The sequence below is a fragment of the Phasianus colchicus genome, chromosome 3, assembly GCF_987193195.1.
Source record: "Phasianus colchicus chromosome 3, bPhaCol1.hap1.1, whole genome shotgun sequence".
Lineage (NCBI taxonomy): Eukaryota > Metazoa > Chordata > Aves > Galliformes > Phasianidae > Phasianus > Phasianus colchicus.
The window spans coordinates 15,322,502-15,335,458 of record NC_143438.1 but is presented as its reverse complement, the minus strand read 5'-3'; the positions used below and the strand labels follow the sequence as shown (position 1 = coordinate 15,335,458).

Sequence of the window (12,957 nt, the reverse complement as noted above, 5' to 3'; positions counted from 1 at the left end):
GATATATAGGGCTGTGACACTGGAACAGGGAGCAGAGGAGGGCTAGGATTTGAAACAGGCCTGGTTTTGAGGGGAGCTTTCTTGCTCTAAGTGGCTAGTTTAGACATTTCAAGTGTATGTATTGCTGTTAAGCTTTATGCATACACTGGTGGGATGTGATGGTTATCAAGCTGTTTAAAAACAAATCCTAAAGGAAAATTATACTACTTCTCTATTAGCATGTCTACAGCAGGTGTAATTTAACATCATCTTTGTTCAAATAGAGAATTTGGCTGCTTTCACAGTGTGGGCTGTTTAGTTATTTTAATTGTCTTCTGTTGAAGTCCTAAATAGTAATTTCTTATCTGAATAGAGCTGTAGGGAATGGGCTGAGGGTAAACAGGAAAAAGATATAATTACATTTGTTTGAATTCATACTGCAGGTCACACCAAAAGATGGTCTTGTGTAAACAAGGCTTGTGTTTGTCCATACAGCTGGGCTCAGCTGCATCCATTGCTGACATCCATTGTCAGCGACAGATCATTTTTGGAATATTGCCGAGGCTTTAAAACAAAGACTGTAATCAGACTTGTTGCACAGCTTGGTAACAGAGGTGCTATTATACTGTTGGACAGAGCAAAGCAGTTTTTTAGCCCTGTAGAGTCAGAACAGGCAAGAATATGGATTGATGCAAGTATTTGTGGTTTTGTAGCTACTACTCAAGAGTCGCAGTGAATCCATACTGCATTTTCATTGTTTAAAGTAGTTTTCCTTTTTTAAAAAATAATTTAAATATGTTGATGAAACCTTTTTTTCTTCTAAGATGCTGCTGATATTTGTGAGCTTTTTATCCTTTTAAGTACTACTGTGGTACAAATATTGCATGTTTAAAAATAAGTATCCATGTTTGGGAGACTCCTAGTTGTTTGTCACTTGTTCAGCTCTGAGGTGGAGAGCAGTAGGACGTGTGCAGGGGCAGAGTTCTCCAGCATTATTTGTTGTAGTGGTATTTACGGAATAAAGCCGCGTTTTATTGCACTAGAGAAAAAGTTGTCGTGACAGTGATTTGATATTTGTAGTGGGTAGATACCAGGATCTCTGTCGTGTGTACTACAGTTCTACACCACTTCTTGGATACTGCATTTCAGTATGCTGTGCCATACCTGTAGACTGAAAAAAAAAAAACAAAAAAAAAAAAACCCAAAACTTAAGATACAGACCAGGGCTGTATGAGTTTTATTTGGCCGTACTGTGCTGCAACTCCTCTGGTATTAAAATGGAAGACTTTACAATGAAATGACTGCCTGTGAAGTGTTTAAAAATCAGATTTGGGAAATGAAGAGGAGCTATATGTTTTATCATTTTTCTTTGTATTCCTGATTAAAAATCCAATAAAACTGATGCTTCAGAAGTACAGATATTGCTATGTGTTAGAGCTGCAGTGTTGTGAAGCTGTTTCACATCTTCTCTGGCAAAGATAGGTGTGGACTCTACGACTCTTAAAGCTACAGCAAGTGAGACTGTGTCACGCCATCATGGAGAAAGTCATTACCTCAACCTTTCTCCCTATTTATTACCATGGTAAATGTGACAGGGATGTCATGTGAAAGCAGGTGTCAGGGATGTGTGCAGATGTGGATGTGATTAGAAGACATTCGAGAGGGATTCTTTTGTGCAATGGCTTCACCCTTTTTGGGGAGGTATGGACACACACACACACACACACACACGATCGTTAAGTCTGGAAAAGACCTCCAGCATTATCTAGTTTAACCGTCAAAAGTTGAAGGTTGCATCATATCCTATGTCAAAGACTTGAATTTAGATTGGGAGAAAATAATTGCCTTTGCATTTGGTTTCATATGAAGTATTTAAAACAGTTATATTTTTCTTTGGAAGAATTTTAAAATGAAACACCTAACAAACCATAGTAAGAGCTTAATACTCATTCCACATCTGTTTAGAAAGCACTTCTGTCAACTCTTGTTACCACACTGACTCTTCAGTATTTTTGTTGGAGCACAGGTCTGTTAAACCCAACCCAAATAACTTGTTGGGATACTTTATTACAGTGGAATGGCTTGTTTTCCTCTCTTCTCATAGAAACCCTCCTTGCTGCAGATCATGCCTCTTCCTCAGCATACTTTGTTATTTGGCTGTGAGAGGGGTATTCTAGTCAGATTTCTTACCCATTATCACCGTAACTCTGCAGTGATTCCTCACAGTGGGTAGGAGAAACCCAGTGCTTTGTTTGAAAAGTGTATCGTGTGTTAAAGAACTATTTGCTCCTAATAAACAATAGCAAACAAATGCATGAGCAGCCTTACTGCATTTAAATCTGTTGAAATGCAAGATTGAAATATCCCCTTATTCAGAACTTCAGTATTTAACTTGAAAACAACTGATGAAATTTTCTGGTGAATGAGATGTTGTTCTTTGTTTTTCATCCTTTTCCTCTGTTCTCTAGGAATTTGTTACAGAGCACTATTGAGTAACAGTAAGAGAAAAGACTTTATCCCTGCCTATGAGAATAACTATTTGTTTATATTAGTGTTCCTTGTAATGATTCAGAAGATGATTCTTAGAGTGCTGTTTTGCTAACAGCAACAAAAGAAGACTTCAAAAAAATTACAACCAATTCCAAAACTAACTCCACTTAAAATGTGCTTTTAACTTCCAGAATTATCTGTGGAAGAGCCATTGTAGAATTTGTCAGTGGCACAATTAATATACATTCTTTGTATATCAGAGTGGTTGCTTTTAAAAACAAACAAAACCAACATAAAAAGCCACACAAACTGGATGTAACTTATAAAAACAATTATTTTTAACAGATTTTTTTTCACAGAAAAAGTATTTGCATTCTTTTCTTGAGACCACAGTAGAATGTGGAGTTGCTGGCTCGCTTTGAGTTATCACTTCTGGTACTTCAAAATGTTTTGGACTGACAGGCCTTGCTGCTGGGTTGCTTATTGCTTTTTCTATCACATTCCAAACAAGTAGTTGGAGCAACAGGATGTGTAAGCGTTGCACATGAAATTACGGATTCTCCTTGGAGTTTAATGGATGTCAGTGCTTTTTCATCAGCAGTTTTCCATGTGATGAGAAGTTTGCTGTACTGGGCAGGTTCTGGCACAATAAATAGGTGGAATATCTGCTTTTCAGAAATGACTGCTGAGACTAGCTTATGAATAATTTTTTTCTAATACTACATGAAGAAGAAAAATAGTAGCAACAATGACAAAAGGACTGAACAAACTGAGTAACAAAAATTGAAGTATTTTGATAGATATTGGAGGACTGGATTATTAGAGGAAAAACACTGCACTGTCTGTTCCTCTTGAAGCTTATGGCTGTGTGTTTGTAATAGAGGCCACTTATCCTCAGGCTTGTGCAGCTTGCATTAGAAAGGAGGGAATGAAAAGGAAGAAAAAAAAGTCTTTGGCCTTCCTTTCTGTGGCAAACAACTTCACTTATGCCAGCAAGAAATCTGTCTCTGTTCAGGGTCCTTTGTGGAAAAGGCTGTATCTCTGCCCAGAAGATTAGATGGTATCTCCTTCCTTGGAGTTCAGAGGCTCTCATAAGCTGCCACTGGACTTTATTTATGAAGGGTTTTTGGTTTGTTTTTCTTTCTGGCCCTTAGATGTGTTTGTACTTCTCCACTCATAGTATGTGAGGGCAGTCGAAGTGCCAGTGGCAAAAATGATTGCTTCTCATGCAGTGAGCAGCTGACAGAGCACATCACTGCTTGAGCACTATTTGTGCAGCCCCAGAAATCTAAGATGTTGGTAAAGTTGTTTGCTTTTTCTCCTTTAATCTAGGCCATGTCTTCTCCAAATGTGCCTTTCATCGTTCCAGCTCTTGATCCCTCCTTCTTGCCTACCAATCCTCAATGTGTTGTATCCCACTGAGGTGGTGCTTTGTGACATGGGCAACTCCATGACTCCTTAATAAGACTCCTTGAGAGCATTTTTAATAGGGTTGGGCAGAGAATGTAAGAAACAGTTCTTGATGGCAGTGTTTTTGTTGTTTTTCTTAAAGTAAGTTAATGAATAAGTAAATAAATTGGCAGGTTGTAGTTTGCTCAGTCATGTTCTGGAGATTTGATGAGGAAGAGTTTCAGTTATTTAATTTGTTGCCTGTAGATCTACGTTGTGGAATAATGCTAGCCCTGTGTGGCCTCTGTAGAATGTGTCTCGTCTTCTCCTTTCTGTAGAAGCGTGTTACGTTCACGAATCTATTTTATCTGTTACCCTTGGCAGTATTGCAGTACAATGAGAAGTGCTTACTGCTTCGTTGCTGTTCCAGTTTTGTTTTCCCAGTAAGATATAGATGTGATAACTACTTCTGCTCTTCATTGTCAGTTTTCAACCTTTGAGGCTGGGATATGATGGTGGCTGTTAGCATCTCACCTCTGCTTGCATTTTGCCTGTGTTCTGACCAGCTGTGATACAACATAGAGGACTTGTGCATTATTTTTGCTGCTGTTACTTCTCAAATACCTTAGCTATCTTTTTTGGTCACAGAGCATCCCATAACTTCATTGAAAATGAATTAAATTTCAATATTAGTTCGACAAAGCTTTGCACTGTCTGGCACTGCTGGCCATCTGTGGACCTGATTTTAGTACTCGGGTGATGCGAGATTGTGGGTTAACCTGCAGTACTGACATAAGCTGCGTTGACTTAGCTGACACTGACTTGGGCTGGGCTGCAATTTAAAAAGTTTATCTTGTGCTAGTAGAGGTGAAGGAAATGTTTTTGTTTTGTTGTGGTATTAATGTATTGGTATACCTCTTGACTTCCAGGTTGCATCACAGCGCATAAGCTCAGTGGATCTTTCATGCTGCAGCTTGGAGCATCTGCCTGCCAACTTGTTTTATAGCCAAGACCTCACTCATCTCAATTTAAAGCAGAACTTCCTGAAGCTAAACCCTACTCCATCCGCAAGCAGAGCACTTAGTGAATTACAAAGGTAAAGTCTACTGGTTCTACTGTTTTCTCTCCCCTTGGAGCCAAGTGACCACTGCCGAGAACTTTCCTTAAGCGATTAATAATGGCTTAATAATGAGTAACTCCTCCTTTATAGGAATGATCAGGTTGTAGGGCTTCGGAAATCAGTGAACTTTGTGTGCTAGCTAGAAACAGATCAAATTTAATAAGAAACTTAGTGTTTGCCTTCTTTTCTGGAAGCCATTTTCAATCTAAAATGCGGTTTCGGACTGAATTGCTTTATACATAACCTGCTGAGGCCAGATTGTAATCCTTCAGTCTGTTACTTGCATGAGAGAATGAGTTGGTGAGTTGCCCAGCAGCAACATTCTAGGTGGGGACAAGGCTGTGTGTGACTTCACTTCTGAGTTTTTGTTATCTTTTGAGCTAAGAAAGTCTTGATGGAAGATTTAATAAGTTCAGCCAGATTCCTGTCATCTTTTTTTCTCTGCTCAACTGTAATTTTTCTTCCCTGGTAACAGTGACCTTCCAGGTGTTCTTTCCACTGCAGCTCATCAAGAATGTAACAAATGGAAAGATAGCAGCCCTATCAGTGATGTGAATGATTTAATGTGTGTTTCTCAGAATTGTGGAATCAGCAGGCTTTCTGTGTTCAGAAAGATGAATTTTCCATGCTCAATATAAACCTGTGATTTTAATTTCATTGATAACTGAATTGCAGAATACCTCAGAATTATATTTGTAGATAGTCATGTTCAGGTGCATGTTTTAAACCACATTTCTAAGTCCTTTCCTCTTTGAAAAAGAACCCCAAAAGTGCAAGATGGATTATGCTGACTTTTGTATTTTATGTAATTCCAATTTTCTTCTGGAAAAAAACAAACAAAATAATTGGCATAATGGAAGATGAATGAACCCAGCAGGTTTACTTCACAAACAAAGCAGGCAGTGCTTCCAAGAGTTTATGAACAGTTTGGAGAGGAATACTGGATTAAGTGTTCTATGAATATTGGTATAGATCTCCAAATATGGGAATTCTACTCCAAAAGTGGAAGTTTTAGCATAAGTCAGATGATGAATATAGGCAATTAATGTTGTAATTTTTAACATTTGTCTTCTCTAAATATTACAAAGTGTATAGGAGATACTTAAATATTTTTGTCTGTGCACAGCTAATTCTGTCTGGGATTAGCACTTATAAATAATGTGATGGGTGATGTTTTGTCTGTTTAATGTTCTCTTAGTGCTGCAATTTTATGAATAGTAGAGAAATTTTGCAGAAGGTCAGCATTAGTAAATGATTACGATTTTCATTGCTAATGTGGGTTTGAATATACAAGGGAGAAAGGTTTCAGCTGACAGAGTAAAACTCTTTCTGAGATTTTACATAAGGGGAACCTGGAGAAGTTCACAGGTTGTTGCCAGTTGTATGACTTCTTTTTCTTCATCTAATTTAATAAAAATTTCAAAACTTTTGGGGGCTATGTGAGTTAGAAGTTGATTGGATAAACAAAAAGTCGTTTTTGTTCACTCATGTTCCTTCAAAGTACTGCAAAACAACTACAAAATCTGTTCTTATTTGGTACTTTTGGTTTTTATAATAAATTCCTAGCTACAGTTGCAGCCACACATGAGACACAAAACCAGTGAATCAAGCCCAGAAGTATTTAAAGCTTCAGAAATATTTATGTGCTTAGATGTTGTGAGCATAATGCATCGGCATTTACATACCTACCCTTCCTGGTTCAATTTTTAATAGAATCTCATTAACAAGACAATCTTAAGAAAACTCGTCTTGCTATTAGCAGCTCTTGCTGTTTGCTGTTTTTCTTCATAAGTCATTCCAGATGGTCATCTAGTAAATGTGCATGGATGCTGAATTTCAAAACAAAAGGTATATCAAAGGCAGGAAAACAATAGCTTTTCAGTTACCTTGTGAGTAGTCTAAGAAGGTATTTGGTTATAGTAGTGAGATGGTGTGAACTTTTGTACCTGTCTGAATGTTGAAAAGTATGTATAGTTGTCTGTATCTTTTTAACAGAGCATATTTCACACACGTGAAAGTAGGCAGTCTGAAAACTCATCTCTGAAGATTAACACAACTTATTTACATGCTTGTTCTCCCTTACATTCATTTTTTTTAAATGAAAGTGGGATGGACTTTTGCAGAGGATGGATAGAAGGAATTTTATAGTTGAAAAATTCCCTAATTGGAAGTACTTAAGTTAAAGACGTTCTGTGATAATGTGTGTGAAGTGTCCTATATGACAACCTAGTCATCAAATTGGAAAAAAATGGATTTGATGGATAGGCTACTCACTGGATAAAGAATTGACTGGATGGTCATGCTCAGTTGTGGTCAGTTGCTCAGTGTTCAAGTAGAGATTGGTGACAAATTACATTCCTCAGGGATTGATGTTGGGACTGGTACTATTTAGCATCCTTGTAAGCGACGTGGACAGTGAGTACATCCTCAGCAGGTTTGCAGATGACACCAAGCTGAGCAGTGTGGTTGACGTGGTAGAGGGAAGGGATGCCATCCACAGGGACCTGGACAGGCTTGAGAGGTGGGCCCATGTCAATCTCCTGAAGTGCAACAAGGCCAGGTGCGAGGTCCTGTTCATGGGTTGGAACAATTCTAAGCACAGATAAGGGCTGTGCAGAGAATGGTTTGAGAGCAACCCTGAGGAGAAGGATTTGGGGGTGTTGGTTGATGAAAGACTCAACATGAGCAGGCAGTGTGCTCTTGTAGCCCGGAAGAGTCTGGGTTGCATTAAGAGAAGCATGGCCTGCAGATCAAGGGAGGTGATCCTGCTCCTCTGCTCTCATGAGACCCCTCTCGGAATACTGCATCCAGTTCTGGAGCCCCCAGCACAGGAAGAACATCAAGCTGTTGGAGCGGATCAGAGGAGGATCACAAAGATGATCAGAGGGCTGGAGCAGCTCCCCTGGGGTATAGGCTGAGAAAGTTGGGTCTCTTCATCCTTAAGTAGAGAGAGCTCTAGAGCAACCTTCCAGTACTTGAAGGGGGCCTACAGGAAAGCTCAAGAGGGACTTTCTATGAGGGTATGTAGCAACAGGATGAGGAGAAATGGCTTTAAACTGGAAGAAGGTAGATTTAGACTAGATATTAGGAAGAAACTCTTTGCTGTGAGAGCGATGAGACACTGGAACAGCAAGGTTGTGGATGCTCCCTCCCTGAAGGCATTCAAGGCCAGGCTGGATGGGGCTTTGAGCAACCTGGTCTAGAGGGAGGTGTTCTTGCCTAATAGCAGGGGGTTGGAACTAGAAGATCTTAAAGGTCCCTTCTGATACAAACCATTCTATGAATATCCTTGTAGTCTGAATAAGCCCTAAAGCCCTTTGGGAGTTTTAGCCACTGTACGCCACAGATGGAACAACTGAAGACATTATGTTGTCTTGTCACAAATTCTACAATTTCCACTGTTTTAATGTCAGTTAATGGTTAAAATATACCATTTTGTTGTTGTACAGAAGTTGAGACTTCTGTACACTGTTCCCAGACTTCTTTCCCCTTGTCTACAATTAGACTTCACAACTTTTCTTCTGAAATGCATACAGTTTGGGATTAATGGTTTTGGAGAGGTTTAAAGTAAATGAATAAACCTTTATTTACTGTTGCTCTGTATCAGTGGGCTATGCACATTTTATATATAATTGTTTCAGTCAGTGCAATTGGGGGAAAAAAAACCTGTTTGCATTGAAAACAGTTTGCTTTTCAGTATTGAAGAGGAAGTTGTGGATCTTTAATCCTGTCATGCTGCAGGGCTGATGTAAGGGAAGCAAGCAAACAAAAAAGCAGTGAGGGGGGAGAAAATATAGTAAGTCACAAAGTTTGCTTTAACAATAAAGACAACAATGCTTGATAGTTTTATCTGAAGAACAGTTATTCTGATGTGGTTGTTAATAGGTGATGATGTGGATTTTTATCTCAAGATCAGTTGGTATTTTTCCCAGAGCCTCTTAAGAAATTATCTGTCTTCTCAGCTGGAATCGTTCTGGGCTAGTGGCAGTAATTTCAAGTTGATTCCATGGTGTATGAGAAGGTTAAAGGATTTTGGATATTTGTGCAATCTGAAATTCCTCCTGACTTCCAACAGAAAGGTAGCAGCTTTTAGTCTGGAAGCAGTGAACTCCTTAATAGTGGTAGGTTTAAAAATAGATAGGACTAACAAGCATGCTGTAAAATCACATTTTTAAAAATAATGTATTGCAAATATAGAAATCGTAGTTGTTAATTGGATTCAATTTAGTGGAACTGTTAAGCTAAAAATGGTCATAACTCTCTAAATGGCATGGAATCCAGCCATGCTGCAGTGTACTAATCTGACTTGTCTATTGCTTTTCAATATGGCTTCCAAAGTGAGGCTTTTCTTGTCATGAGTTTCAACGTGCACCTATTTAGAGGTAACATGTAAACTTATTAGGATAATGCTTATTTTCTTGGTTATCTAATAGCTGTTGCACTTGCTTGTTAACAACAGATAGTGTGAAGAGTTGATTCCTTGTTTTAGCTGTAAAGACTTGGAGGCTATCAATGGCACCTATTGCACAAAGAATGCTTTACAGATTGACAGTACTCTGAAGGACTGCCCTAAAAACTATTTACGTGCACACTTCAGTTCAATCTTAAGAAATAAAAGTTTCTGAATGATCTGTTGTCATGTTCAGCTTGGAAACCCACCCCCCAGTTCATGTTTTTGCATTTCAAATATACATTTCTAATGTGGAGGAGAATGCATTTTTACTTTTCTAGGAATTTTGTTCTTTCTCTAAAGATAGTCTTTTCCCTCTAATGAAGCAGTGTGCTCTAGGTATGTGCAAGAAATTGGGAACGACCAAGTACAGTAATGCAGGTTTATATTATTTCCGCTAACAAAACCAACTTTGTTTTTCCAGTCTTTATGATTGTCTTACCAGCTTTGTAATAGAGTAAGAGCTTTATTGTTGTCTTGAAGTTGGTCCAAATTTGACTTAACATCTGTGATTCTGTTTTGAAAAATAACTGCCTGGATTTAAGGTTATTCCTGCAGTGCAGTCTCTTTAAGGCAATCTACCAATTAATTTTGGCATATAGACTGAAGTCTGCGTGCCAGAATTGTTGCCTCTTTTATATTATTAAATGGAAGGAGAGGGAAGAAGTGTCAGGATGACTGGCACGTTGGCATAAAGGGTAATGAAAATACCAAAGTTGCAGCTATGTCTGTTTTTTTCTCCCCTTCCCTGTGGGGTTTAAGGAAAAGGAAGGACATGAAAATTCAGGCACAACTGTGTTTTCATTTATTCATTCAACTGATGGGGAATTTGATAAGTAATGGTGAATTTGTTCAAGTTTCTTCTGACTTGACCAGAATTGATCTCTACTCAAACTGTGTAACTGATCCCCTTGCCTGAGATGACTTTATTCCAGCTGGCTTTGCATGGTGTGACATCAGTTACTTGGCTGTTGGATGAACAGGAGTCTTGTCCAGCAAAACAGAGTTCCTCCTTCCTGCTGTATGCTATCATCTGTGGAAAACTCTTCTGTATTCAAACTTGGAGTGCTGCCACTGACCTCAGCTAGGCAAAGCCTTCACCTGCGGCATCCAAGTGAATTTCCATAGCTGCTGCAGAACCAGTCTGCCCTTATTCAGCTTTTTTTTTTTTTGACAAACTTAGGGGGGCAAGAGGGCTGAAATAGTTTGTTTTAACTGTCTGACTTATTTAAGGCTCTTGCAGCTACACACCTCCCTGTAAATGGAGACGCTCGGAAATATTTCTGACACTAGGTTGGTTGTTCCTGTAGGTGATACACCATGGATGGATGAATCAGATGCAACTGCAAAATGAGTTTCCACCTTCATAGTTCTGTTAGCAAATGATGCGGGAGCTGAGGGACAGCAGTGTGGCTGCTTGAAGTGATGGTCACCTGCAACCACAGAGCACAATCATCACATAAACCAAATATACTGGAGATAGTACTTGGAAAGCAATTGTTTAACTTAGTCTGAGTCTTTTTGTAAGCCGTGTATTCTGTTGGGTGTGTAGTAATACATCAGTGTTAAAGTGCTTTTGGTAAGAGTAAGCTGAGACTGGCTTTGTTAGACCAGGCTTTTTGGTTGTGTTCCAGTCATGGTGTATGGCTGTCTTGAATATACTTACCCCTTCTCCAAGCAATCTGAAAGACAAGTATTGTACCATATAATGCAAATTCCTTTGTGCACATCAAGTAGATGTGAATTTGAAGTTAGTGTGTCAGCTCATTGCTTTGCCATGCTATGACCTACTCTTGTTAGCCCCTCTCCTCATTTTGCATATGTCAAATTAATACTGCTCCTGAAGTGGCAGCTTCAGGATTAAGTATGCTTTTTTGCTCAATTATGGCAATTAGTGTTCAGTCATGTTGTGTGTTTAAAAGCAAGAGCTGACACTTGAACATTTTGCTCTAGCTTAAAATAGGGTTATTTTTGGCCAGATGAGTATCTCTATGCTGGTCATTACAATAGAAAGCCTGCTAAGCTAACTGAACACAGCACATCGAGTTGTTCTTCAGTTTGACTTTTTTTTAAGAGATAATGTATCCTAGAACCAGGGAGGGTAGAAGAAGAGGAAAGAAGGCATTTACACTGACTTAATGTGAGGTTATTATGCTGTCATACCTCAAATGAGCAATGTTTTCTTCTTTCCTGTTACACTGTGAGGGCAAAAATCAGTGTGTTCCCCAGCTTCTGTTAGCAATAAAGATTTGGGGGTGAGAAAACATTTTGTAGAATGCTTGAAGCCCAATGTCGTGTAAACTCAGCAGCAACAGAAAAATGAAGTCTAAAATACTTTTCTCATTTGTGACTTACAGCCATGCTGTAGCTGTTGCTGATGTCACTGACTGTATCTTGATATGAGAAGCACTGTAAACAATTCAGCATTTCAAATGTGTTGCATGGCAGTGCTCCATAACAGGAGTGCACTCACCCATTTGTGGATAGTGTGGATAGCTTGGTGTGTGAATGATCAGAGATGAGAGGCAGACTAACTCTGGGCACGTGTTGTAGCTTACTGTAATTGACACTGCTCCATAAGAAGAAATGTGACTTCAGCATGTTGCAGATGAACATATTTAAAGTATTTGTCTTCCAACTTTAAGTACTATTTAACAGTAAGCTTTCTTTTGTGGTTTATTTGACATAAACTTATTTGTGTATTTTTGGTTTGTATGTATTCAGTATTGGAGGTGATACTCATCCTTCCTTACGTGTTATATAGACCAGTTGACCAGTACAATTCACGTCCTTAGTAATGAGATTAATTGGAAATTCAGTAAAATTCAGAAAAATTAAGTCACTGAAGACCCTTAATATTAAAATATATTTTAGGATAGTAAAGGTAAAACACAAATTAAATATTTTTTCCTGTGGACCTGGGATGATTTTCCACAAGAGAATGCATGCAGAAAAACATTTAAGTTGAAACGTGCCTTGAAGCTAGTTGGTGTAAACGTGTATTTTTAGCTTCCTCCTCTTCCACTTCCCCACCTCAAATCCTCTTTTCTCTATGTAACAACTTGATCTTCTGTAATTTTATCTTAAGATTGTGTTTGGAGTTTTCTAGTAAATTGCAGTTTTCACTTGGCTGATGGGCAAAAGCTTTGGAAGTTCCTGAGACTCTGGAGTAGCACAGACCAAGGCTGTAGCCTATGTGCTGATTATTAAATGAGTTAATTCTTTCTCGTGGTTGACTTAAAAATTGGAATGTTTGCATTTTGAAGCTTCTCTGTCAGCTTTTAGTTACTGACTTCCTGTCTTCACCACTACTTTTGCACACCTAAATACTGGAAAACTCATTTGAAATGCTTTTTCCATAGTCACTGGGACTTGTATTTGTAGGTGACTTTGAGGAAGCTGGGAGGCAGCTGTCCTACCACAGAATTGCCTCAAAATTGAGGGTGACATTCTATCTTTGGCCTAAGACTGCAATAATCTTCAAGATAAATGCAGGATAGTGGGTGTTAGTTTTTAGGCTCAAGATTTT

General features: G+C 38.7%; 1 protein-coding gene across 1 annotated transcript in view; it reads left to right on the top strand.

Moving 5' to 3' along the window:
- Positions 1 to 12,957, top strand: part of PHLPP1 (PH domain and leucine rich repeat protein phosphatase 1) — a 130,470-nt gene that overhangs the window by 81,760 nt on the left and 35,753 nt on the right. Inside the window, exon 4 of the mRNA XM_031589262.2 lies at positions 4,788 to 4,954. Within this exon, the coding sequence (XP_031445122.2) occupies positions 4,788 to 4,954 (167 nt within the window). The remainder of the gene's footprint in view (positions 1 to 4,787; positions 4,955 to 12,957) is intronic.